Here is a 27,128-nt window from a genome sequence, read left to right as displayed (position 1 = left end):
GGTTTTTCATTCCTCTTCTCTAATTACTTGCTCATTAGTTTTGTCATTTCTAAGCACACAGGAGAGCCATGATTCGGAAGAAATGACACAAGGAAACATTTTCAAGAGAGGAAACCATTACTTTAGCCTTTCATATGTAATGGGGGAAGGAGAGACCCTGCAACTCCATAATTTTGGTAACAGGATACTTTACTTACTGAACTAACTTACCTGTGCTCTAGTGTTTAATAGGCATCCATAGTCCCTTCCAGGTAGACCAGATGTCTGTTGCTATCAAGCCCATTCTGTATTAATTCAAGTATAATTAGCTTTTTCCCCATTTCTGGGAATCCCTATGGCAGCTGTATTCTGAACTACACAATTCTGGGGTTTCACTATAGCCTATGAACCACAGAGGGACCTGTAGGTTCGTCTCTCTGCTGAGAAGCAGCTCCAAAACACAAGTATTCTGTTCCTCTTTAGTCTGAGATGCTCCTGACTCTGCCTCACACGGGAAGGGTATTGAGGTTGGCTCACCTCCTACTTGTTTCTAGCTTTTTGCTCCAGGCATCATGGGACCTTCACTCAGCTGACCCACTGGGTTTGAATCTCCTCCCTCCAATACCACTATCAGACATGGATGGAGTAACCTCCTCCCTGCTAAACATACACCAGCACACACACACACATGTGCAAGACTGGCTGGCTTGCTTCAACATATTAAATGAAATTGAAAATGGTCAGGCCTCCTTCCTCTCAGTCATTTTCCTTGCTCCTCACCCAGTCCCAGTGTGCCTGGAGCCATTGTTCCCTCTCCTGTCCAATCTGAAACAACTCTAAGTTGGGATGCACCCGGCCTCCTTGGGGATAAGAATGGGCCACCACTGGGCTTCCACCCATATCTGTATCCAAGACTCAGCCACTCAATGTCCCGAATAGAGCAGAGAGATGGAGATATCTGAGCCCCAGGCAAAGGCCAGACTTGCCTGTGTTGTTGAGTCCGAAGAGCAGTGGGCAGGAGATGGTGAAGGACAGGACCCAGACAATGGCGATCATGACAGTGACTCGACGTTTGGAGCTGTAGCGTGTGTTGTACAGCATGGGCATGGCCACAGCTGTGTACCTGCAAAGGTGGAGATCCTAAGTCTTGGTTGCAGACCAGAAGACCCCTCACTCTACAAGATGCACCACAGACGCCCCTTCTGCTTGGTTCTATGATGCCTGACTAATGCACTCACTCAACCCCTCCCCTTGTCCCCACAAGCAAGCACTTAATGAGCAGCAGCTACTGTGTAGCAGCTCCTGGGCCATCACACCAATTAATTTTCCCACCTAGATTGCAGAATTTCTGATGGATCTTTGCACATTTGAAATCGTGCTCACTATACTGGACTGCAGAAGGTAGAAGAATTTGTTGACAACTGGTAGTTCTGTCCCTCATCAAGCAAGGCTTTAACCCCATTTAGCATTAAGTGATTACAGTGGCAACCATTTTTAATCCTCCCTCACATTCCTCCACCAAGCTTGCCTCACCCAATAACATCTGATCTTCCAACAATGCTGTGAGGGGGAGGTACAGGGCCTCTGGAAACCTTCATGATATGTCTGCACACAGGAGTGAAAGGCTCTAAGGATACAGCCTAGTAAAGCAGGTGTGGCCTGGGCCCCCTTGACCAGGTGGCTTCTGCTGGACACCAAATTCAAACTCAATACCATGGCTTAAGGGACGAGTGTCCTTTTCATGTCCAGAAAATGAATCATGGAGTTCAAATAATTTCTACAATCTTCTCATGAGCTCCAGTCAGAACCAACTCTTTCATACAAGTTACCGTCTGGGTAGTCCATGGGGAACGTACACTATCCTAGCCAAACACACACACACACACACACACACACACACACACACACACACACACACACACACGGACTCACACACACACACACACACACACACACACACACGGACTCACACACACACACACACACGGACTCACATGGACTCACACGGACTCACATGCACACAGCCAGTAATTACAGCACCACAGACAGCCTGACCCCGAGGGGAGGGGAGGCAGTCAGCAGAAAGGTGAATGACCAGGATCACTTCACCCCACCTGGTTGCCCTTACCTGTCAATGCTGATGGCACACAGGTTCAGGATGCTGGCTGTGCACATCATGACGTCCAGAGTGACAAAGATGTCACAGTGAATCCTGCTGAATTTCCACTCGCCCACCACCTGGCGACAAAACAATGTCATGGACGGGAAGCAGGGCTGTGGAGATGATTTCCCAGTGGCTCATTACTGGGGAAGGTTGCATAATAATCTCAAAGGGACCGCCCTAGCAGTTGTATTTGCTACATTCCTCCTTTCTGTCACAGAATACCTAGCAAAAGCAATGTAAAAGAAGGGTTTATTTTGGCTCACAGTTTTAGGATACTGTCCAACATGGTGGAAAAGGCACAGTGGTTGGAGCTGGAGGCATCTGGTCATGTTGAGTCAATAGTCAGGAAGCAGAGGAAGATGAACGTAGGTGTTCACCTTGCTTTTTTCCTTGCATTCAGTTCCTGTGTTCCACACCCAGGGGTAGCAATGCCCACATTTAGAGTGGGTCTTTCCACTTCAGGTAACTGAATATTGGAAAATCTCTCACAGACATGCTAGAGGTCTGTCTCCTAGATGGTTCTAGAAACCATCAGACTGACATTCCCTATTATCCATCACAGAAATCTTACAGGTCTTTAGCTGAGCAGCAGTGGGGAGCAAGTAGTACCTTTGGGGAGTTGGGGCCTGTACCCCTGACCTTTCTTCTTTGGACATGTGAAACTACTTTGTGCCGAGAACTTTGTGTTGGAAGAAAGATGACTTACCTCATCTAAGTGCCTCAACTTTGAATTTTAATCTATTAAAGCACCTGGCTGATTAGCTAATGATCTCTATGAGTCTTCTAAACATCCAGTTTTGTCTAGTTAGCATCTATACACCACAGAGACAACCAGTCACTATACTCTCTGATTTTTGGCAATGCATCTTACAGATCTAAGGTGAAGTTATCCCTCCCAGGGCTAGCTAACTCTACAAGACTGGAGGAACCCCAACCATAGAGGAAACCTTTGGCTTCTACTCACAGGAGAGAGGAGTGAGGAAGACCCACCCATGTACTGGAGCAGGGAAGTACCCACTGTGTGCTCCCTAGCTCAGCAGGGCCCCATACTAACTGCCATATTGCTTCTCACCAACACTGCCCTTTCTTCCCTTTCCAGACACAAAACCAAACATCACCATGTAAGCTCCACTGGGGGTGATAGAGTTGCCACCACCTCCACGGATGGAGCAGCAGTTTTTCTGTGTATATCTTCTGGGGGTTCACATGAACCTGTTCCTGCATTGTGGCGGGGCTGACAACTACTGAATATCCAGTTGTAAACAGACAGGGCTTCCATGATATAGAATTTATTTTCAAAGGACCACTGGGCAGGGCATTAGGTCGATCTGGTTCACACTAGCTTTGGAGGCCCTCCTGAGACTGGTATCTAGAAACTGCCTTCATGTCCCTGAGGACTCAGGTCTGAGATGTCAAGGACCTCTTCTCCCATCTTCTCTGACCCTCTTCTCTCCCACTGGCCATCCATCCTTTCTAAAGATATCTATTTAGCATCTTGATGTGTGCTACACACTGGCCTAAACTTCTGGATAGAGGGGGTAATGGTCCAGACAGTGCCTGCCTTCAAGGATCTCTCAAACCCACTTTTCTCCAGCTTGCCTGGTGCCTGGGTGAAGGAGGAAGGTGCTGTTTCTATGATCCTGGGAACAGTTTACTCTGGAGAGTAGTTAGGAGCAGTGATTCCTCCTTGCTACAAGCCTTTGTGGTACTTCCTGCCTGGATGCACGTTCTCAGCCTCCTATTGAGACCTGTCCATGTTGTCTCAAGCAGACTGTATTGTGTAAGCCCTCATCAGTTTTTTTTTTTTTTTCATTCATGGCATGGCACTTCCTCCCAGGCTCAAGGGGAGAGTAGGAAAAAATGCTTAATCAGTGTGGAATAAGTGATCAAACGACTCTGACACCTCTTTGCGATCTCATCTCTTCTAGAAAAAGGCTCACAGTGGCTCTCTCTGTGAAGGGTGGGAGACCTGGAAGTCTCCAGGTAGGCAGGAGCTCTCGCTCTCTCTCTGCCCTCTCTCAGGAATCATTCTCTCAGCTATCTAAGTGGAAAGGGGTGGAGTCGAGAAAGCCTTTCTGCACCTTGACTCTTGAAGCATTCTGCTTTACCTCTAAAATAATGATGAAAAATTATGAATAAGGCATCTTCTTGAGTGACTGAGGTTCCTAGAGATCCCAATACAGTTGGTGTAGAGATTTGTCCCTATTCCACAGTCTAATAAGGACATGGAAGCTGAAAGTCAACAGAACTCATGTACAGCCCTGAGCAGAACATGTTTCACTTCTGGACAGAAGGGGGAAGGGAAAATTCTTTCTAAGTCAAGGGATTCTGGATATCTGTCACTACTTCACCGTCATCGATCTTGTTATATAGTACGATCCATGGACCATTCTAAGCACTTTTTATATAGGGACTCATTTGATTTTCAAACAGTCCTACAATGGAGGGACTGTTGTTCTTCCTAACTTACAAGCAAGGGAGCCAAAGCACATGAAGGTCATTTGTGCTTCTATTTCCCCAGCACTGTTCCATGATTGCTCAATGTGTAGAACCTCCTTTTTTAAGGGAGCAGGAGCAGATCAAGTCTGAGAATTAAGAGGGTCTTTGGGGAAAGTTCTGCATATAGCTCAGGCTGGACAGAGTCCAGGGCCCCCACAAGAGGGTCAGGGAGGAACTGCAGTGGGGGCCTGTGGTGGCTAGTTCCAGTTGTCGACTTGATGCAACCTAGGATCACCTGGAAAGAGAGTCTCGCCGGGTGGTTGGTGGCACACGCCTTTAATCCCAGCACTTGGGAGGCAGAGCCAGGTGGATCTCTGTGAGTTCGAGGCCAGCCTGGACTACCAAGTGAGTTCCAGGAGAGGCACAAAGCTACACAGAGAAACCCTGTCTCGAAAAACCAAAAAAAAAAAAAAAAAAAAAAAAAAAAAAAAAAAAAAAAAAAAAAAAAAAAAAAAGAGAGAGAGTCTCAATGAGAATAGGGTCGGCTTGTGTCTGTGCCTGAGAAGGTTGGTTTGTGTGTGTGTGTGTTTGATGGGTTAATTGACACATGATGACCCACCATGAATGTGGGTGGTTCTATTTCATAGGCAGGGCCCTGGACTGTACAAGAGTAGACAGAGCAAGCTGAGCATTAAGCATGCACACATCTATTTCTTTTTGCTCTTGCCTGAGGATGAGATGTGACCAGCTGCTTCAAGCTCCTCCCTTGATTTGTCACAGCAATGGTCTGGAACTTGGAATTATGAGCCAAAATAAACTCTGTCTGCCCTAAGTTGTTTTTTGTCAGAATATTTTCTAGCAACAGAAACAAAATGACAATATTCAATATCCACCCATCTTCCCACATACTCAGGCTTGAGACTGTCTTCTTCCCTTGACAGGCCATCCTAGGCTCCCAGGCAGAGAAAGCTGTGGCACCTCGCTTGTGCCCACAGAAATTCCCCAGCTTCCCATATCTGCTTGCTAGGCTGGGAGAGTATTCTCAAGGAGAAGGGGTCCACTTTGGGACTTCTCCACCAGCAGCTTTTCCCTTCACTGTGAGGCTTGGGTGAAGATGGACAGCATCTCCTCAGAGCCTCTGATTGCTGTCCTAGGAACTAAGCATAGAACTGGCAGTTCTCAGTTTCTCCATCAGTGTCCACATTGTGTCAGCCACAGGGCCCTCAGCAGGGGACTACCTGCTCTCCAGCTTGAGGTGCAGCTGGGCTCTGTCCTGGGAGGTTGCACAATCCTCCCTGGGAAAGAGGTTGCAGCATGGGCTGTCCATGGTTCCCTCTACCAGGATACAGGCACTAAACTAAACTGGGAAGAGGAGGTAAGGACCCCACAGAATAGCAGGCCCGGTTTCTGAGATAGGTCAGAGTGATAAAGAGTTTCAGGCCAGCCAGGCAGTGGTGGTGCATGCCTTTAATCCCAGCACCTGCGAGGCAGAGGCAGGCGAATCTTTGTGAGTTCGACGCCAGCCTGGTTTACAGAGTGAGATCCAGGAAAGGCGCAAAGCTGCACAGAGAAACCCTGTCTCAAAAAAACCAAAAAAAAAAAAAAAAAAGAGTTTCAGGGCTTGGAGCACAGACATTGCCCCCTCCTTGGTGAGTCTCACCAGTTAGTCCCACTTCTAGTACAAGCAATTCCAGGGCAAGACAGAATTCTAGCTTGGACCTTCCAGTTGTGTGAGTAGAGAAGACATGTACATGTGAGTAGAGAAGACTCTGCCCAGTGCCCATCATCTGCAAAATGGTAACAATGCCAGCTACCCAGAGCCACTTTGAGGATCCTAAGGAAGATTCGTGTATAAAATACTTACCATGGGGCTCTGCACTTACTAAGTACACTGTGAATGACAGTCATAATTATTATGACTGTTTATTTCATAAAGAGAAAACCTGAGTCCAGAGGAGAAGGAAAGACTATGGGGTGGGGGAAAATGGCAGAAACCTCTGGGGTTTAAGAATCCAGACTCCAGTACAAGGTCCTCCTCGAGTAAGACAGGTATCCAGACCTACCTCCAGGTAGACGACCCAGGGCATGACCAGTGTGGCTACCAGAAGATCGGCCACAGCAAGGCTGACTATCAGGTAGTTGGTGGTGGTCTGCAAAGCCTTCTCTCGGGATACAGCCATGCACACCAGCACATTGCCAAAGACGATGATAAAGATGAGGAGGGTGAGCAGCATGGCGTAGTAGTTGTAGTGGGGCCTGTCCGCCTTTCCTTCTGACCCATTGAAGGGTCGGCTCCAGTTCTGCCTCTCCAGATCATCATCGTACCAGGACAGGTTCAGTGGATCCATTGGGGCAGCGGGGCCACTGGGTGGCAAGGCTCTGGCCGGGAGAAATGAACACAGAGAGTGAACAGGAGGACTTTCTGGGCAGGCTTCTTCTTAGCAGAGCATTCCCTGAAGAAAACCCAAGCACCAGCAAAGTAGAGAATTTTCCAACCTAGAGTTTTTATGCTCATATTCAGTGATCTTCTAATGTTGGGGCCTGCTTCTGTTCTTCTAGCAGATGGTATAATAAAGGAAAAACACATTTTCATGTGTAATAAAATAAATTTCAAAGGAGCTGCTTATCCATTCTTTCATTTGTTCAACCCACTCACATGCATAGTAACCTAGGATGGGAGTTCCAACACCTAGTGATGGAAACAGGAACAGACATTCCTTAATGCTTGATGCTATGAACATTTCTTTATCATCTTTCTCTCTGTAGCTGGAAAATACAGGTAAACAAAATATACATTTTATTTAAGATTTATTTATTTATTATGTATACAGTATTCTGCCTGCATGTGTCCCTGCAGGCCAGAAGAGGGCACCAGATCTCATTGCAAGTGGTTGTGACCACCATGTGGTTGCTGGGAATTGAACCTGGTCCTCTGGAAGAGCAGTCAGTGCTCTTTACCACTGAACCATCTCTCCAGCCCTGATACATGGATTTGTATCTTATATTCTGGAAGAAATAATAGCTACTGTGCTCAGTGGCACAGACCTGTAATTCCTGTTGCTCCCAACACTGATGCAGGCAAGCCTGGGCTACAGAGTGAGTTCAAAAGTCAGTCTGACAACTTAGTGAAACCTGTCTCAAAAATTCAAACAACTAAAAGAAGACCTTTTGGTATATTTCAGTGGGTGAGTGTTTTCCTAGCATACACAAGGCCCTGGGTTCAATCTTTAGTACTTACTATAAAGAAAGAAAGAAAAAAAAACAATAGCCAATTAATCAAGCAATAAACTTTGTGGTGGTAGGGACTAGGAAAAGGAATGGGGAGAAAGATACACATCCTAGTTTATGTACTCAAGCAAGGCTTTCTGATGGAAGTGGCATTCAACTGAAACCTGAAGGATATGTAGAGAGCTGGAGATTATGGGAGGAGGCCAGACAGAAAGGCCCAGGTGCCATATAAGAGAGCTTAAAAGAGATTTGAGAAAACAGAAACCTAGAGGATCTTGGTGTGAGTTGAACCAGAGCAGCCATATAGGGGAGATCACAGAGGTCCTGAAAAGGCATTTAACTTGATCGAGGGGCAGCAGAAACCACATGTTAAGATCTGCCTTGCAGAGTGATGAATCTGAGCATAGTAGAGATTAGATAGGAGAGGTGTACAGCAGGAGCATGATACCAGCAGGAAACCATTGCAGGAATCCAAGCAAGAAATGACGAGGTTCCACAGAACATACCTTGTGGTAGGCCTGAGATGAAGTAGGGGAGCCTGATAAGTGACTAAATATTGGGAGATGTTTCATCCAGGGAGAACATAGCACAGTCCCAACAGCAAATGATTCTGTTCAACTAAAAATATAGGGCACGGCAATAAGGTTGAGGAAAATGAAAAGAGGGACATTCATAAGCCAAAATGACTGAGCCTTTTCAGGATGGGAGTCCATGAAAACTCAGGAGTAAAGGAATGATAGCATTAAATTGGGGTTCTGGAAAGTTCACTGGCTTCGTAGAGTGGAAGAGAGCATAGAGTGAAATGAGGTAACTTTAATTCAAGTAAGAGATGGCAGTCACTGGATGGAAGCAGAGGAAGTGGACGTAGACAGACCTTAGCAGTCAGTGTCATGGAGCTTGGTGGGAGAGTAGACGGAGACAGGAAAGGGAACAAAGCGAAGAAGGCAAAGAAACATCCATGGCAACTCCTGGATTTCCCTAGGGCTGGCAGTGATGCACTCACAGAGAAAATGTAGCCGGGGGCTCAGAAGCAGACTTGAGCGGTATCAGGCTTGGCTTGGGTTATGGTTGTGATTGAAACAGTGCACACATAATACAGTCTCAACAATGCTAACAAAAATGTTTCAGTTTCACGGGACGCAATGAAATGTATTGGCATTCTGAGGCGTTCCACACAAAGCACTATGACCTCCAGGTGCTCCACCACCCAGATGGCCTTGAAAGCAGACAGTCAATGTCATTTGGGATGAAAATGGGGGGAAAAAGCAGATGGCTGATTGCCTACTCAGCACCACCACTCTGAGATCCCTGGGGAAACGGAAATGTCTAATTCAGTGTGGTGCGACATGGAGTGCCATCCTGCAGCAAGTTTCTCAATTCAAAGGCAGTGAAGCATCATGTCTTATTGATGCTGTATTCAGCAAAGCCAATGGGTCCCTCTTCCTACTTGGAACACACAGCAGGAGACCTGTATGTACATATTGATCAGGCAGCCTGGTTGCTTCTGACATTAATTTATTCAATCAGCATCTATTGAACCTGCTACACACGAAGCACCATGCATTGCATTAAAGTCTGGAGGAACTCTTCACTCCTATTCTGTTTGCTTGCTTTCTTAGCAATGGGGAATTGAACTAAGGATTTAGTACCTGCTAAGCAGCACCTCTGAGCCACCTATTAGTCCTTTTTCTCTTTTTAGTTTGAGACAGCCTTACTAAATCACTTGGGCTAGCCTTAAACTTACTCTATCACCCAGGAAGACCTTTTACTAGTAATCTTCTTGCTTCAGCCTTCTCAGTCACCAGAACAACAGGACTGTGCTGCTAGACCTGCCTCTACCCCAGATCTTTCTGCTCCTCTTCGCATCACCATTAGTCCTTCTCCTTGTCTGGCTAGTGGTATCTGCCATGCTTCTCAGTTCCCTGTACCCCCTCCCTCCACCCATTCTCCCACCAGGTCAGAATGGTGGTTCTGCAACACAGTGGTGAACTAAGATGAGAGAGCCATGTACCTATGGGCTTGAGAGTTTGCCAGGTGATTTTTGGATGCACTGTCTCAACCTCTAAACAACCGTCTGCAAGCTTTCAACATTAACCCCGCTTCATAAACAAGGCAAATTATCTGGAAAACTCTAGTCTGAGCATACGCATACTTCAAAGACTGACTCAGAGCTCTCCTTTCCTGGAATTAGCCTGGACTATCTCCCACCCTCCTCAGGGTTCCTGCTTCTCCATTCTGGGTTCTTTCCTGGAATACTTGTGTGTCTGCTTTCTCACTGATATGCAGCCTTGGCTGCATGCATGTGTGGTTCCTGCGTGGAGTAAATACATAAAAAGCACGCGGCTTTGTTCTACTCTGTGATCTGCAGGCATTGAGTATTGAACAGATATTTGCTGAGCTGAATCAAAGGTCCCACTAGTAGACCTGTGAAGAAAACCCCTCTAGCCCTGAGATGTGCTTACTAACACTGGCCACTAGATTCACAAATGTCCAAAAGTAATGAAGCCCAAGAGCATCCCAGACATTGAATGGTGGCTCCAGTAATGGGTTCTACTGTGTTTCTCATGTCTGCCTTACACAATTCATATGTTAAAGCCCTAAACCTAGTATCTCAAAAGGTGATGGAGATAGGACCTTTAAATGGGAAGTTAACTTAAAATGAAGCCCCTAAGCGGCTCTACTCCAATCTGACTTGTGTCCCACAGGAAGAGGAACATTGGACACCAAAGAGTTGCTGGGGCTACATAAACAAAAGAAAGACCACATGGGGTTGCTGTGTGAAGAGAAAAGTGTTCCAAGATGAGGTAAAGCCTTGCCTGGGCCATGGCTATGGGACAAGCACACAAGTGAGGCGGCAGCTAGCCTGAAGGATTCTCCTTTTTGGGGGGGTCACCTGCTCTAGCCAACTGCTGTAAGGCCAACCACACTTCTTAGGCTCTCAGAGTGGAATGTAGGCTTCAGTGTTGATTTAGGCAATACCGAGAAAGCGAAAGAATACCATTAAACTCCAGCACAGACCTCAAATGCTGTCAGTTAAAAGATGGATTCTGACTTTATAGACACTGAAATGGGAGGGAGGGCATTGCACCTTAGAACGGAGTCATCAGAATACCTCTCCAGCACCTTGAGAAAGGCCAAGAAAACCTGGCAGGATCAGGTTCCTGCATTCATTCATCTCCTTCCTCTTGTCCTTCAATCTTTGGATTGCACAGGTTGTCAGACCCCCCCCCCCCACACACACACACAATACCAAGAGACACAGAGCACCTGGAAGACCCTCCCCTCTGCCCCAGGTCTTTTCCCTCTAACCCTCTGGATTTTTTGTCCTTGTCAGAGACTATCCCTGTGTGGCAGACAATGAGAATGTCCATACTGAGGCAGCATGGGGTTCCTCCAGGTATCCTGGGCTGGCTGTGACTCTAAAGAAGCCAGATGTGGTCAGCCTCCATTCCAAGACTTATATGCAGAACATGAGAAGCCATACAACAGCCAAGACACTGGATTGACCAGGAAAGACCAAAATTTTTGTTCTTTCCTTTTTTTTTCTGAGATTTGCCCTGATTCTGGCCAAAAGAATTTTCAGATAAATATGGTCACATGTCAGGACAAAGATTTTGGTTGGGGTTTTAAAAATACAAAGGAATTGTTCACCAGCCTCCAAACGCAATCCCCATTTACTCGTAGGTGGCTCCTACCTCCTGCAAAAGTACAAAAACTCCCTATTCACAGTTCCCAGTCAATGAGCACTTACTGCCCAACAAGGAGATATGGTCATGGCCATATCTTAGCCTAACAGGAGTAGCCCCAGACTGTGTCTCCTGGGAAATAGATGGATGATCTGAGCCCGAGACGCTAGGCTCATTCAAGGAGTGTCTGCGTCAGTCTCCCTAAAGTACCTGCCGTATCTCCCTGAGCATCAAAAGGGTGGTGACAATGGCCACCCCACCAGGAGACAGGGATCCATGGGTACCGTGAGACCTCTGAGGCTTTCCTTCTCCGATGATCTCATGACAGCTGGGATCATAGGAAAGGCTTTTATGCAGGTGGCCTACAAGCCGCAGGCCACTGAAGCAACAGAAACCATCTGGCCCTCATCTCTTCCCAATATTCGCTGTTTCTGCCCTTGTTTAGAAAGGCAAAGGTCAACTATCCAGAACTATCTATTCTGGTGCTCAGTACCCTGCCCCACAAGCGTCCCTCAAACATCCAGCCCCCCTCCAGCCCGAATTAGTTAGCAGTGGTGCTTAGGGCAGATGTCTGGAATAAACTGGGATGCATGGAAATAGCAAGCCAAGAAGATGGAGCCAGGGTATCCAAACTTGGCAGTGTCTACCATTTGCCCCATGGGCCTCCTGAAGGCCTACTTCCTGTGTGTTCCCTAATTTGGAAATAACCCAGCTTTCCCACAGAGAAGCTGAGAGAGAGGTTGATGCTGAGTTGAGCCCCAGGCAGCCTAGACTGACACCCTGCAGAGACCACCCTCTGCTGACGGGGAGCACACAGAGCATGTGACAGGGAGGAGAGCAGAAGTTATGGTATGGAGCACCCTCCCCTGCCCCCACCTTCTCCCAGTCACATCCCAGAGACAGGCAGGCTCCCAGCCTGTCAACAGAAGCGGCTCCTCACAAGCAGGTTGGGAGAAAAAAAGACTTCTTTGAGATGGCACCATTGAAGGATGACTCGCAGATGAGGCATTTTCTCAGGGACAGAACTTGAGGGAGGTGATCCAATTTAGTCCCCAGACAGCTGGGGTGAGGCCAAAGGGTTCCATCTGTTGGGAACAGCTTGGGTCACCAAAGGAAAGTTGGTTGGTCCCGGGAGGTGGAATCATCCTTTCACGCCTGCCTCTGGTGCCTTCTCCTTTCTGTTCCACGGAATGCAGAGCTGGCAGGTGGGGAGAGAGCAACTTGAGCGAGCGCTGCTGCCTCATGAACCCCAGCAGCCTGTTTCCTGTGCTCTCCCCTCCGCTTCTCTCACGCTGCCTCCTCTGAAGTTTGGCACTTGAAGGAATCTAATTGTCTAATTAAAATTTAACAATCCCTTATCAGGCTCGATGGCGGGTGAGACACTGCTGTCTTAAACACATCAATTTTTTTTTCTTCTTTTCTAAGACTTTAAGCATTTCAATGAAAAAGTAAAGGGGGGAGCATTTCTCATTTACATGTCAAAAGCGGCTTGGTGGAGAGACTTGCTGGATGGGAATTGGGAGCGAGTAGGTAGGGTGCTCCTCTCCAGGGCCCCTGGCAACCCCAGCCACCACCTCCTTCCTCTAGGTGGAGGGACAGGCTGTAGTTCAGGACTGGCTCTTTGTCCAGAGTCTCTGGAGGCTTCAGGAAGGCAGAGTGGGACGGGAAGGTGGGTAGGGTGGGAGGAGAGGAGATGCTCCCATCAAGTGACAGGTGCTTATGTGTTCTTGACCAGGAAGAAGCCTCAGCCTCGGGTGGAGGGATAGACAGATCCCACACCAAGAGTCATAGGTAGAGCACCAGGGATCTATTACCAGGCATCCAGCCCAGAGGTGCCCACCATAGAGACCCATAGACCTAGATCCCAAGAGCCTGAAGTGGTGGACAGAGGCATTAGTGTTATCTGAATATCAGGGTTTCTTAAATCCTGGGCTGAGGGTCTGGGGGGTCCATGGAAAGGACAAAGAAGAGGGATGAAACTAAGTGTAAGGATGAAGCAAAAGGTGGTGGACGTGAGGCAGGGTGTGTCCTGTTAGCTCCTGGCTCACTGCCCCCCCCTTCACCCCTGAGCAGCTTTCTCAACACCATAAGCACAGGTACAATGAGAAGCTGGGTCTGTCTCAGGTGCCAGCAAGTGACATGCGAGTGAACAATTTGGAGGAAAAGAGGCTCTGTGGTTTGGATCTTAGACGTGCCCCGAGGTCCATACGCTGACTAATTGCTTACTCCCCACGTTGGCATTATTGGGCGGTGGTGGTAATAATAAGAGGAAGAGCATATCGGGGATTTGATAGCACTGGGGGGAGCCCTCGGGAACTCTTACCCTTCCTCTTCCTCTCTTTGCCCCCCAGCCACTGTGAGGAGGGGAGCTGTCACTGCCACAAGCTCCTGGCATGATGTGCTCCCTCCACACAGGTGCCCAAACCACAGAACCAAAGGACTGCCACCTCTCTCTCTAAACCAGGGGTTCTCCACCTTCCTAGTGCCGCGACCCTTTAATACAGTTCCTCGTGTTGTGCTGACCCCCAGCCATAAAATTAGTTTGTTGCTACTTCATAACTGTAAGTTTGCTACTGTTAGAGAATTGTAATGTGATATCTGAAATGCCACCCCCAAGGGGGTTATGACCCACAGGTTGAGAACTACTGCAACCCTTCTTTGTAAGCTGATTATCTCCTGTGTCTGTGACAGTCTTAGGTATTACTCTCTGGCTCTAGAATAGCTCCCTCCTCGGCATCAACGCCACCGTGGGGCATCAGGTCTGTACTATTTAGAGACCTAAATTGAAGGGACCCTTCCCTCCATGACCCGGCCCACCATTGGGGGGTGACAGGTTTCTGTAGAGGAAGTAGGAGAGACCACAGGCTGACATCATGTGTTTATGTCCCCCCCCATTTCTGACATGGGTCACCCAACCTCAAGTTTCACAGCGCAGCAGCAAAGCACATCTCCTTGCAGAAAGAACACTATTAATGCTTCCTTAGAAAGTGTGGGAAAGCCAAGAAGAACGTCCGGCCCTCTCTCTTTCTGACTGTGTCTGCCCCTGCCTTCCCAGAGCCTATCTCAAGGGTGATCCAGTCTGAGGGTGGTAGTTAAGCCATCAGCTCGGAACCCCTGCTTCAGCGCCATCCCCCACTTGCTGAGATTAAACCCTTCCTGGCTGCCTCCAGCCTCCTACTTCATGAAAAAAAAAAAAAAAAAAATGGAAGCTCTCTGAGGACCCTCCCCCAACTTGCTGTCACGGAGTCTACAAACCTCCAGCACAGGGAAGCACTTGCTACCTCCCTGGGTTTCAGTGTTTCACTTCCTCTGTGGGCCCAGCCCAGACCTGGGCTTAGGATCCCGTCACATTCAAAGTCCAGCCCCGCCCTCAGGCCTGTCTTTCCAGCCTTTCTCCAGGGAAGCTTCGATGATGCCTTTCATCACAGGATAACTTCCGGTAACTCCAAGAATGCAAGGCCATTATTTGTCAATTGTTCCAGATCGGTGTGTCTTATCAAATGTAAGTCACTTGTTATAAGGACGGCTCCCACCTTGTCCACTCCAGATGCTCACCTCCCAGCACAGAGCCTGGCAACCACAGGTGCCTCGTAAATGAAGAGACATCTGTGGAGCTCGGATCTCATGCAAGGGTACAGATAGTAGGCACCTTGTAATAGTCTCTCCCGCTGGGTCCTTCTCCATGAGACCACACTTCTCTTCTGAGAACTCACCTGGCTTTCTGGGCCCCAGTGACAGAGTCCTAGCTATCAGGGTCCTTCTAGGATATCCCTGAAGTGTATACTGTGGCACCCAGAGCTACAGCATGTGGGAGAGGAGAGTGCAGGTAGGCAAGAGGTGGAGCTGGATCCCAGGGAACTTGCATTCTGTGTAAAGGAAGCCTCCAGCTGGACTCTGGGCTACTGAAGGCCAGGGGGCCTAAGGTCTCCTAGCCTCTTGAAAAATGGGTGAAGAGTCCTTAGGTCTCTTCACCCACTGAAGAAGTGAAGTTGTCATGTCCAAGTTGTCTCCAGAGCTTTCAGTTTCTAATGGTGCTGAGTTGGATACTAAAGTATTGCAAAGAAAAACTAAGAACTCGATTATCTATGGGGCATGGAGAGGAGCCTAGGGTCCCCTCAGATAGGTTGGAGCACACACATTTCTTCACTCAGCCACAGAGGAATCCCTGACTGAGAATCTTCCGGAAGAGAAGGGAGCTGAATGTGGCTGAATGTGAGGGTTAGGGTCATTTGTGTCCCGGGCTGAATGTGACTAGAGTGTCTTCACCTCTGGGACTTTCATCCCAGGCATACTTCCCTGATTCTCTCCTTCTCAGGGTGACCAGGTGTCACAGGGATGTCCAAGCATCCCTGAAAATACGGGTCTCCCCCAGAAGGCCCGGGCAGCAGAGGACTGATGTCAGAGTTTGTTACCTGCCTCGCATGCCGGCCTTCAGGGTCTGCATTGGAATTAGGGAGCTCCTGGAGACTCAGCAAGGACAAGCAGGCATGGATGGCTCCCAGGCTCATCCCTGTGGATTTTGATGGCTCCGTAAAAATGTCTCCGCACAAACTGTCAAAGTGTCACACATTAATTAACTGTTAGCTGAGTGACTCAGTGTGGGGAGGGGCAGGGAGGAAAGCTCCAGAGGTGCTAAGCGAGGTACCATTCGGCATGCGCTGCCTTTTGATTAAAAATCTTCACAGTGCGAGGGAAGGGGCAGATCTCCAGGGCAGCTCACGTGCAGCAGAAATTTGACAAGTGGGACACAGGCGGAGGGGGTGGGGCCCAGAGCCCCCTCCTTGAGAAAGGGAACACGGAGGGGAGAGGGGGGCTTCTGGGAACTGTTCTATTTCCTCTCTCTCTCCCCTCATCCTTCTTTACCCCCCCCCCACCACCACCCACCACAAACACACAAAGAAAAGACCTGGGGACCTGGGGAGGTGAGTTTGATTTTCCCAAGGGGGCTTGTCTGGACATCTGAGCTCAAAATGCAACCCCGACCAACTCCCCTTCTGCAGGAGCTGGGAAGGGAGGGAGCTAAGCCTCGGACCAGCCTCCTTGACCTTTACTTTAATTTCAGGAAAGAATTGAGAAAACACACTCTTGAAAGTCAAGAGGGAAACAAATCCTGAACCTTATTGCTCTAGAAAGAGAGAAAACAATCCTGGCTATTTGGCAGAAAATTGTTCTGCTTTATGAGAAGGCAGCCCTGTTCATTTAAAAAAAAAAAAAAAAAAAGGACACAGCCTGCAAAGGCAGCAGAGCAGCCTTGTGATCTTGCTGCTGGGGACATTCAGGAAGCTGTTCTCCCCAGCCTTTCCTTCCTAGGATGCAGCCAATGAGGGCGAGGGCTATTTCTGTCCCAGGCAAAGAAGGAGGAAGGACCCCTCCTGCAGTGGAGTGGACAGGCCGAGCAAGACTGAACTTTATGACTCCCAAATAAATAGCAATTTAGTTTCACGACCTCCAAGACCAATAGACAGTAAACTTCATCAAAGGAATAGAAAATTCAGATAGCAGAACATGCTACAGGGCAAATGGCCTGCTTTCTTCAAAAAACAAATGCCAAGCAAACAAACAGACAAAGAAACAAGAGGCAGAGAGGCCTCTGGGATAAGAGGCACTCCGAGATGGTTAAAGGAGCATCTCGTTTAACCAGTTACAATGTGTGAAAGTATTTGGATTCTGAATCAAGAAAACCAGCTGTTCAAAGTCCATGACATTTCTGAGACTGTTGAGAATCTTAGTGGGGGATTTTTTGATATGAGGACTATGACTAAGGAGCATTCTGGTCTGGTGTTTTTCTTTTTAAGGTCTCATATAGCCTAGGCTGGTCTCAAGGTTACTATATCACTAAGTATGACCTTGAACTCTTAACCTTTCTGCCTCCATGTCCCAAGAGGTGAGATGGCAGACATATACCACCATGCCCAGCTATACTCAGGTTAAATTTTGGTTGAGTCCTTGTGCTCTAGAGATACACAATGAAATGTTTATAGATGAAGTTATAATAATAGCTGAATAATCTCAGCTGCCTGAGATTTTCTCTAACAAAATGTGTCTCTGATAATCTCTTTATCATTCCCTTACCAACTCCCCCCAAACACTAAAAATGATAAGTACACACCAGAACTCCAGTTCTCTTTCCAATCCCTCATTATAAATGCTGGCTTCCTTTTCAGCCAGGCTGGCTGATTGGTCACTCTGTTGGCCTTGTCCAGCATAAACAGAGCCTCTGGGAGTCAAGAACTGACAAACAGGGCTGGTGTGCACATCCTGTAGTCTGAGATGCCTCCTCAAGAACACATCTCCTGGCCTAATGGATCATGTCCTCTTTCCATAGGGGATGGTAGCTCAGCTGGTCAGAGCAGGAAGCAGAGTCTAATTCCTACTTTAATGGCAAGTAGACAGCTCCTGGGCTCCTTTGTATGCCAGGAATCATGTAATATGCTGTGCATTGCATTGGCTTTGTGCCTCCGCCTTGTGACATTAGATGATCCCATGGTACCAGTGAAGATGCAGACCTAGAGAAGACCAAGATGCTCTGAAAAGTGAACTCTGGGAATGACTGAGCCCAGGGATTCAGGGTAGACCCAATAGGTATGGGGGAAAAAAAGCTCGAGTGACCCCCATTCTCTCTTGGCTGCAGAGCAGCCTCAGAGATCTTCCCTCAGGCCCAGTCAACCTGACTTCCTCCTGTCCATTAGGGCTTCTACTTCCTTGGGCCACGGCCCCTCTACTCCCCAGCAGTACTATAGGTATAGACCACTTGTTCCCCTGAGCTGTTAGATCCTTAGAGGAAAACAAAGATGTACATTTTGCAGAATGAAGCATGGAGGCGGTGGCCCTCTCCCAGCTACAGGTTGGGGACATGCACAGAGCTTCCTCCTCCCAACCTCTCCAATCTTTCAGGCTTTTCTAGGCAGTGAGAACCAAAATGCAGTGTGATGGACAAGAGTTGACGCAGTCTGTGTTTGTGTATTTTCACCACAGAGACACACCTGCTCCCAGTCTCAGCTTAAACACTTCAAGCACTGTGTTCCTCAGGTTTTTGGGTTTTGGGTTTTTTGTTTTGTTGTTGTTGTTATTTTGGATTTTTTGGTTTGTTTGTTGTTTTGAGACAGGGTCTCACTATGTAGCTCTGGCTGCACTAGAACTCACTCTGTAGACCAGGCTGGTCTTGAACTCACAGAGATCTGGCTGCTTCTGCCTCCCAAGTGCTGGGATTAAAGGTGTGCACCACCATGGCCTGGCTTTGTGCCTCAGTTTTCTTATCTGGAAAATCAGGCAGTAACTCCTCCCTCATTGGAATTGCTGTGAAATTAACTTAAAAACTGTGTGTGTCTCCACTAGCAGCAATAACTGGCTGCTAATATCATAAAGAGGAATGTAACAACTGCCATAGATGTAGATGAGCCTGAGCCATGTAAGGGTTCAAGACAAAAATAAACAAACACACCTCATACCAGGATGAGGGGCTGTGAGAGAGCCCTTTGATTTCACCATAGCTCCCAATCCTCTTCATACCTAGAGACTTCAGCCATAAGGCCATAAAATTCCCACCAGCAGACATGAGCTGAAAGCCTGAGATGTCGAGGCACCTTGCAGTTACCCTTAAAGTTTTCTTGATGTGTGCCCTGCAGTTTGCAGCAGCCTTGACTCTTCCCTCTGAATCTCACAGAAGTAACTCATATCTAGCCTGTAGTCTCTCTAGTAAATTGGAAGGGAACAGATATGAGACATGCCCTTCCCCTGAAGGCAGAGGTGGACAAGCAGAGAACTCAATCAGGACCATAGGACTCTGTGATCTATAAGGGAATCATCAACCATGAATTGGTTCATCCAACTGCAGATGTTTGAAATGCAGCCATTTAATTGGGGTCCCTTGATGAGCCATGTCCCTAATTCTTGGTTAAATAATTAATACTCAATAAGAATCTGATAACGAGGGCTCTTGTTCCCAATTTCAGAGAGTGGAGAAATCAAATAAAATGATACGTTTCAAAGCGATCTGCAAACTTGAATGTCTTACAGAAAAAGTAGTGTTCTCTTGTCACGCTGGTTCAGGCCTTCCTCTGGATGTCCACAGATTGATGACGCATATGTTATCACTAGGTGAGGGTGGTGGCTAGCGATGAAGCTCAGCTGACAGAGTGCTTGCCTAACATTCACAAAGTCCTGGATTCTATCCATAGCATTGTATAAAAGTAACATGGTAGCACATAAAATCCCTGTATTTGGGAGGTAGAGGCAAGATATTCAGGTTTTCAGGCTAGGGGCAGAAACTTTCTCTGCAGAGCCATCTTGCAAGTCTGGGTATTGTTGTATTGTTTTTCTTTTCTTTTAAGATTTAGGGGAGGGGGCACATATGTGCAGGTGCCTGCAGAGGCTGGAAGAGAGTATTGAATACCTGGAATCCGGAGTAAAAGGCTGTTGTGAGCTGTCCAGTGTAGATGTTGAGAACCAAAGTCCAGTCCTCTGCAAGAACAGCAAGTGTTCTTAACAGTAAGCTCTCTTTCCAGCCTCCCAGTTTTGTATTTGGAGAACTTCAGAGGCAGAACAAACACTTGGATCTTCTCTCCGGCTCCTGGGACACTGATGAACTAAGTTCCCTGAGCCCGTTGTCGTGGCAAACAACATAATGTTGCTAATCAAACTTCCTATGCACCCACCCAATTTTATAAATCAGTCTTTTGATGCACTAAGTGAAGATGAATTAGCAGTAATGAGGCTGTGACAGCTCCCTGAGGCAGAGGCTTGACGAGAGCTTTGATGGCTGTGGCACGAAGGGTGGGGGGGGGGGACTCCTCTCTTTGCAGGCGTCAGTGTGTGCTGTCAAGTTCATGCACCCCAGCTTTCCTTGTAAGTCGTGCAGTCTCCCTCACACATGAAGTCAGTACCCAAGAAAGTCCGGCAGCCTTTTCAGATCTGAGAAACTGAGCCATGCACTTATCATAAGCTCTCAGGCAGTAGCAATCTTGAACCATTCATCACAGACATCAGTCCGTGTTCGTATGTGGGAGAAGATGGAGGTCAGTTACAGCAGGCTGCAGCCATCAAGGCTACCTACTCCCTGGCAGTCTCCGCCAACCCAGTGATGTTAGCTAATCCTCTTTAGCTCAAACGTGCGACCTGATAGCCTGTGGACCACATTTAGTTTTGCAGATAGACTGTGTTGGGCTCACACAACGTTGTGGGGGAAATGGAATTTGTTGCCATTATTTAACATTTGGAGATTTCATATTAAAAGATGAAGCTCTAGCTTTTCTTATTTAAAGAACGCTAAGGTTTTTTTTTGAATATTGGGCCAGCTTATTTATTTGATTTGTTTTTAGACATGGTCTTATGTAGCCTAGAGTTGGCTTTGTGTTGCCTGTGTTGAACTCCTGATGCCCCTGCTTCCACCTCCTCGATGCTTGGATTGTGGACATGTCCCACACCTGGCGCTGGACCAGCATTCTTGTATGGTAGTAACGTGCTGGAGTCTGCAGAGGCAGCCAGCTTTACAGACACACTGGCTGAGGAAGGCAGAGGGAGGGCTATGCATGAGCTACGATCGTGTTCCGAGGGTGTGAGAAAGGGAGGGCCGCCATCTCTGCCCTACGTCCCCTTTTACTTTCTCCTCGGTTGCCTCATCTCAGAAGAGGTTAGACCTCAAGAATTAAACAAAAGCCCAGAGTGACACCCAGTCTTGGCTGGCTGGAGACACAAGCTCCTGGGTGTGCCACAGACTCTACCAGTCCTTATGACCCCACAACCGACTGGTTTCATCCCGTTTGTATTTACTGTCAGGTCCCAGAAAGCAATTAAGTTTGTGTCTCCTGTTTTTATGTTTTTAGAGCAACTGAGCTGTTACACTCCTAATCAGATAAGGCTATGTGTGAATGAGACTCTGGTACCCTCTCCCCTGACCACCCCCATCACAGGGTAGCAGTAGAAGGACAAGTTGGGGAGGCTGGAGGTAACTCTGGTGACTTTTGGGCACAGCGATGATTTGGCATGCCTTTCCAGCCCCTCCGTAGAGACAGGAACCCAGTCTCAGGACTATTTCCCTTGGATCTCTTTCTCTCCCCAATGACAGTAGAAATGGCGGCATCTTCATCATCATCATTATCATCATCATCATCTCTCCCTCCTCAAAAGTTGTATTTGAAGCCAGGTGGTGGTGGTGCACACCTTCAATCCCAGCACTCAGGAGGCAGAGGCAGGCAGATTTCTGTGAGTTTGAGGCCAGCCTGGTCTACAAAGTGAGATCCAGAACAGCCAGGACTGTTATACAGAGAAACCCTGTCTCAGAAAAAAAAAAAAAGAAAGAAAGAAAAGTTGTATTTGCTTTAGATTTTCTGTGACTGATCATCTAATTACATCAGCAGCCAAGAAAGTGGTTATCTCTCCAGGAACTGGGGTACACCCTGCAGGTTGAAACAAAACATTCCATCTTCCTGGCGTGCAATGAACAGAGGGTAGGCCCTGCCTGCCTTTAATTTTCTATCTTTGCTTTAATTTAGTATCTTTGCTACTGTCTTTATTCTGTGTAGTGCTGAGACCTCTGAGGGATGGCTGCGGTCTGCTACCTCATCCCCTTTCCTCAGCTGTAATTCTAACACACGCGCCAAGGTTTGCTGGTTGTCACAGGATCCAAGGATTCCACTCCTCTCTAGGATGCTGATAATATAACATGATGTAACATGCACTCAGCTGCTGGTACCTGTAATTTCCATGCCAGGGAGCAACCCTGGGAGCATGCTTGCTGGTACAATTGGTTCATTTGAGAGAATGATGCCAAATTCCTTTCTCTCTGAACAGATGTATCACTCATAAGAGACTGCCTCCTCTGGAAGTTTGCTTCAATCTCTCCCAGGAAGAATTATTTGACGACGCCCCTTCAGGGAACAGCATATAACTTGTTTTTGATGCTGGGGTATCAAAATCCTCAAGTTTGCCTCTTCCATCTCCTAGGTTCATCAATAGCGAGGTTTACGTTGTATTCCTTCTTAGCCGTGTGAGCATATGAAATTTGCTAGTACAGAGTGGGATCTAGGCAGTGGCTGATGAAAGACACTATGCATGAGAAGGTCTCCAATGACCTCTGAGTTCTCGGTGCAATGGACTAGCCATCGCTCTCCAATCATTGCTTCAGCAAAGGAAACAGATGGAGGCTCACAGCAGGAATACTATTGCTAGAAGGATGCAAACCTCTGCCCCATCATGAACAATCCAGGCAAGGTGCAGAGCCCTGCCCATCAGGTTTATTCCTTGGGAGGATCCAAGTCTCTCCCCATCATCCCAGTACTGGAAGAGCTATAGGAAATGGGCTTACGATGAGCCAGCCACTTGCCATAAGCTTTTGGAGAGTAGCAGCCTTGAATGGTCCATAACACAGAATCAATCCATGTAGTTAGAGAGAGAGATGGACGGCAGTGATGACAGGTGGGAAAAATCAAGGCTGCTGACTACCTGGTCAGTCTCCACCAACCCAAAAAGAGCAGTTAGTCCACCTCAGGCCAAAAGGTTGTTTTTTGACAATGTCATTAATTTAATTCACTATTTCATACACCACGATATACAGACATCAACTTGTGTTGTTGACCCATGAAAATGAAATGAAATACATGGCAGAAGTTTTCTGACAAAGATGAATTGCACACAAATGTTTTAATTAAAGCTACAAAAAGAGATAACAACAATGAAAGAAAAGGGGCTAGAGACAAATCCTGACTAGTTATAAAGGAATGAGATCACTCCAAAAATTGTTTAAAATCTATATTTATATTTTTTGAAATTTAGATACTTGTTTTCCTTTAAAAGCACTGGAATTTGTAAAACATAGATGTACTGCTTCAAATAATTTGAATTAAACTTCAAATAGTGGAATCAGACATAAGGCATACCCAAATAATTTGGAGTATGAACATACATGAGTGCCCCAAGGTAAAATGCAATGATTAATTTATTATCTGTTAGTAATTCCCTTCTCTAAAGGCCCTTTTCAAGGAGCCCATCAACCATGCTGAATAAAAAGGTGTGATGGTTAATAAAATACCGTCAACTTGACAAGATGTAGAAGCACCAAAGACAGATCACTGTCGTTCTGAGGAAGCTTCTAGACTAGGTTAATTGATGTGAGAAGGCCAACCCTAAATGATGGACAGCAGCATCCCATGTGCTGGGATCCTGGACTAGATAGAAAGGAGAAAGAGAGGTGAATGCCATCATGCATGGCTCTCCGAGGGTACAATGTATCTAGCAGCCTCATCCATGACTTCCCTACCACAAAGGTCTGCATCCTTAAACTGAGACAGAGTAAACCATTCCTTCCACAAGTTGCTTCTGTAGGGTATTTTGTAACAGTAATTAGAAAAGTAATGAATACAGAGGACTTGTGTAGGCTGGGTGGCTGCTGATACTGATTATGGCAACTCTACTGATTCAGTACCTCTTATTGAACCTGTATCTGCAGCCTTGATTAAGAGCTGTGAGCACACCTCACAGAAGACAGACAAGACCCATTGTCCTTCAGGAGTCTGCTTAGTTAGAGTGGCTGTGAGCACAAGCTGGCCCAGGGTGAGCGAGAAGGAAAAAGCACACTCCTCCTGCAGAGGGAAGGTGGCATGGCTAATGTAGCAAGCTAAACAGATTAACTCGCTGCCACTCCTGTCGCTGCGTAGGATCTATCGCTCCGTAGGGCAGATTCTTGGCAGGAGCAGTTTCTCTGGCAGCAGAGAAATATAAGAAAGCAAAGTGTCTGAAAGCAAGCCTGCCAAGCTCTGCACTGCCCGCTCCACCACAGATGTTCAAAGTAGGTGTCACATATTCGATAATGCCTCACTGCAGCCCTTCAGAAAGTCTCAAGGGTCACAAAAGACAATGAAAAAGAGGAGAAATGCCCCAGGTTAGAGAAGGCTAAGCAGGCTTGACAGAAAGGCATCCCCTTGCCTCCAGGTAGGAGGTGGAGAGAATGTCATTCATAGATAGTCAAGAAGCTGTGAAGCTGCCCTTTCACATGGGTACCTAAGCATCAGAGGGACATCTCACCTACCCATTCTGGAGCATCTGTGGTCTGTGTTTGTTTGTTTGTTTGTTTGTTGGTTGGTTGGTTGGTTGGTTTGAGATAGGATCTCACATACTAAGGCTGGCCTCAAACTTTCTACGTAATTAAGGATGGCCTTGAACTTTGACCCCGCTTCCAATGCCTCTTGAGTGATGAGATCGCAGGCATGTACTACCGTGCCCAGCTTGATACATGTGCTTTATCTGAGGTAACTTTAGACTTAGAGAGAGTTGCAAAAGCAGTTCAGAGAGTTCACATACAGCCTTCACCCAGCTCTCCCTAGTATCATCACGTCACACAACCAGCAAACTGTTGTTCAATGTTGTTAACAAGAGGATGGATTTCTCCGGACACTGTGTCAGTTTTTCAGTAGCATCCTTTTCCTGGTCCAGGCTCCCACTGGGTCTTCCACTTGAGCTGTCCACCCACCCCTTCCTGTGCTGCTGGATGTGAGACAGCCTATGGAGCTGCTCTTTGGGCTGGGCTGGATCCAGCATCTAATTACCAGGTCCTTGTCATTGAGTGGTTGTTGTGTCATTTCTGCTAAGAAGATGGGTCCCTTCCACCTGCATTGAGAGACCCACGTAGGGCCAGTGTTCAAGAAAATTGATTCTTGTTTACATTAGGACAACAGTAAGAGTAATCATAATGGTGCAAGATGATTGATCAGGTAGTGAGCACCATGTTGCCCACTCTATGTATCTCTTTCTCCAGCCCCAAAAGAAGCACAGTGGTAAATGTTATAACCCTTTTTTATTACAGATGGAGCAAGAGGTCCAGGGAGGCCAATATCATAGTATAGCTAGTGAGTAAAAATGGACTACCAAAAGTCTGAGTTATCTACCAGTAAAGCCCTAGTCTCCTCTGGGAATAAGGCCACCTACCACTGTCCTGTGAAAGTAAGATGGGACATAGGGATATTGTAACCATGTGGCTGCCGACCTGCACTCTCAAGTCATTTCAATGGCTGGATTTTCCAATACTGATTGACACAGGTACCTCTGGAAACAAGGCTAAGAATCCTACGATGTTTCCAATGCTGATGCATGCAGGCGTGCTGCTGTCTCTCTTGGGACAGGATGCTTCCTGCTTCCACAAATCATTCCTTGGAGACACAGTTAACCACATGGCTAATCTATAGTCTCTAACCTGTGATCTCTCCATCAACTTCAGAGCCAGGTCCCACTAGCCTTACCCTATACAGATAGGCAGAAATTGGAATGTGGTGTCATAGTGCTACCATTCAGGATGCAGGTGTCTGTGTCAAGCATACACTGTGTCTTCAGGGAGCCATCACAGTTTCCTATCTGCTTGGCTGCTAAACAGGCAGACGGACTGATGGGACAGAATTTCTAACTGGCTGCTGCTGACCTGTTTGTGACTTTTTAAAAATTAATTATTTTTTTAAATTTGAGAATACTTTATTATTTTCTATATTCATACTCACAAAAATAAGGCCTTACATATTTAATATAGTGTATCACCCCTGTTCAAATGGGAAGAAAATAAATTCAATGTTTCAAGACAAGAGTGGTTTGAATAAGAATGCCTCCCATAAACTCATATGTTTTAGTACTCGGTCTCCAGTTGGTGGAACTGTTTGGGAAGCATTAGGAAGTGTGGCCTTATTGGAGGAGGTGTGTCACTGGAGGGTGGCTTTGAGGTTTCAAAAGCTTATCCTTTTCCCAGTCAACTCTCTCTGCCTTGTGCTTATGATCAGGATGCAAGCTCTCAGCTACTGCTCCAGCACCATGCCTGCCTGCCTGCCGCCATGTTCCCCACCGTGATGCTGGCCATGGACTCACCCTCTGAAACTGTAAGCCTCACTAAACCCTTTCTTCTATAAGTTACCTTGGTCATGGTGTCATCATCACAGCAATAGAGAAATAACTAAGACATAGACCAATATGGCTGTTAATTTCTGTAAATGCCAACTCAGCACAGTAAACTAGAGGACTTTTTTTTTTAGAAAGTTGACAGCACAGCTAAAGTTCCAAAATTTCAAATATATTATATATTCTATACAACATTGTATTTTATTAGACTTATATATTATATAAGAATTCAAAGATATATGTGAAAAGACCAATAGCTGTACACTGTGCATCACTAGCAGCAACAGCTTTTTAAGACTCTATGGTCATTTGAACAAAATGGTAGGGACAACCAGTTCACAACATTAAAAATAATATTAAATAAAAAAGAACCCCACAAAACAGCATGGTTATATAACTGTTATGGTACCTGGCATGGTTTAATATTATTTATTATCATCATCATTATATTCTTAGTCATCATCTGGAAATAAAACATTCTGAGTAACAGCCTTAAAAACAGCTTTGATGAAGCGTGGTCAGCACCATGCATCATAAAGCAAGTACAAGTCCTTCTGCATCTGCAGAAGTATAGTGCAGTGCTGTCCCCACATCTATAACTCTGGAGGATGCAGTTAAAGGGCAGACTTGAGACTTGAATCTACTTTTCAAGCAGAGCTGTCTGTGGCTTTGATGCTTAAGAAGGATTAGTACCCAGCCAAAAATGTGGCTCAACAAACACTAAGTAAACATAAACCTGTGCAGAAGTCTTCCAGCTCTGGGGA

The 27,128-nt window shown here is 46.8% G+C and overlaps 1 protein-coding gene across 2 annotated transcripts in view; it reads right to left on the bottom strand.

The window, feature by feature from the left end:
- The window catches only part of Drd2 (dopamine receptor D2), a 66,821-nt gene that overhangs the window by 6,539 nt on the left and 33,154 nt on the right, over nucleotides 1-27,128 (bottom strand). For both annotated transcript variants that reach the window (XM_006972364.4, XM_006972365.4), the window contains exons 2-4: nucleotides 6,646-6,961; nucleotides 2,108-2,217; nucleotides 966-1,102 (exon numbers count right to left, since the gene is read on the bottom strand). In XM_006972364.4, the coding sequence (XP_006972426.1) occupies nucleotides 966-1,102; nucleotides 2,108-2,217; nucleotides 6,646-6,930 (532 nt within the window). In that variant the 5' untranslated portion in view covers nucleotides 6,931-6,961. The remainder of the gene's footprint in view (nucleotides 1-965; nucleotides 1,103-2,107; nucleotides 2,218-6,645; nucleotides 6,962-27,128) is intronic.

The sequence above is a fragment of the Peromyscus maniculatus genome, chromosome 7 (genome assembly GCF_049852395.1).
Source record: "Peromyscus maniculatus bairdii isolate BWxNUB_F1_BW_parent chromosome 7, HU_Pman_BW_mat_3.1, whole genome shotgun sequence".
NCBI classification, from domain to species: Eukaryota; Metazoa; Chordata; class Mammalia; order Rodentia; family Cricetidae; genus Peromyscus; species Peromyscus maniculatus.
The sequence above is the reverse complement of the archived record's forward strand: the minus strand, read 5'-3'. Positions and strand labels throughout refer to the sequence as shown.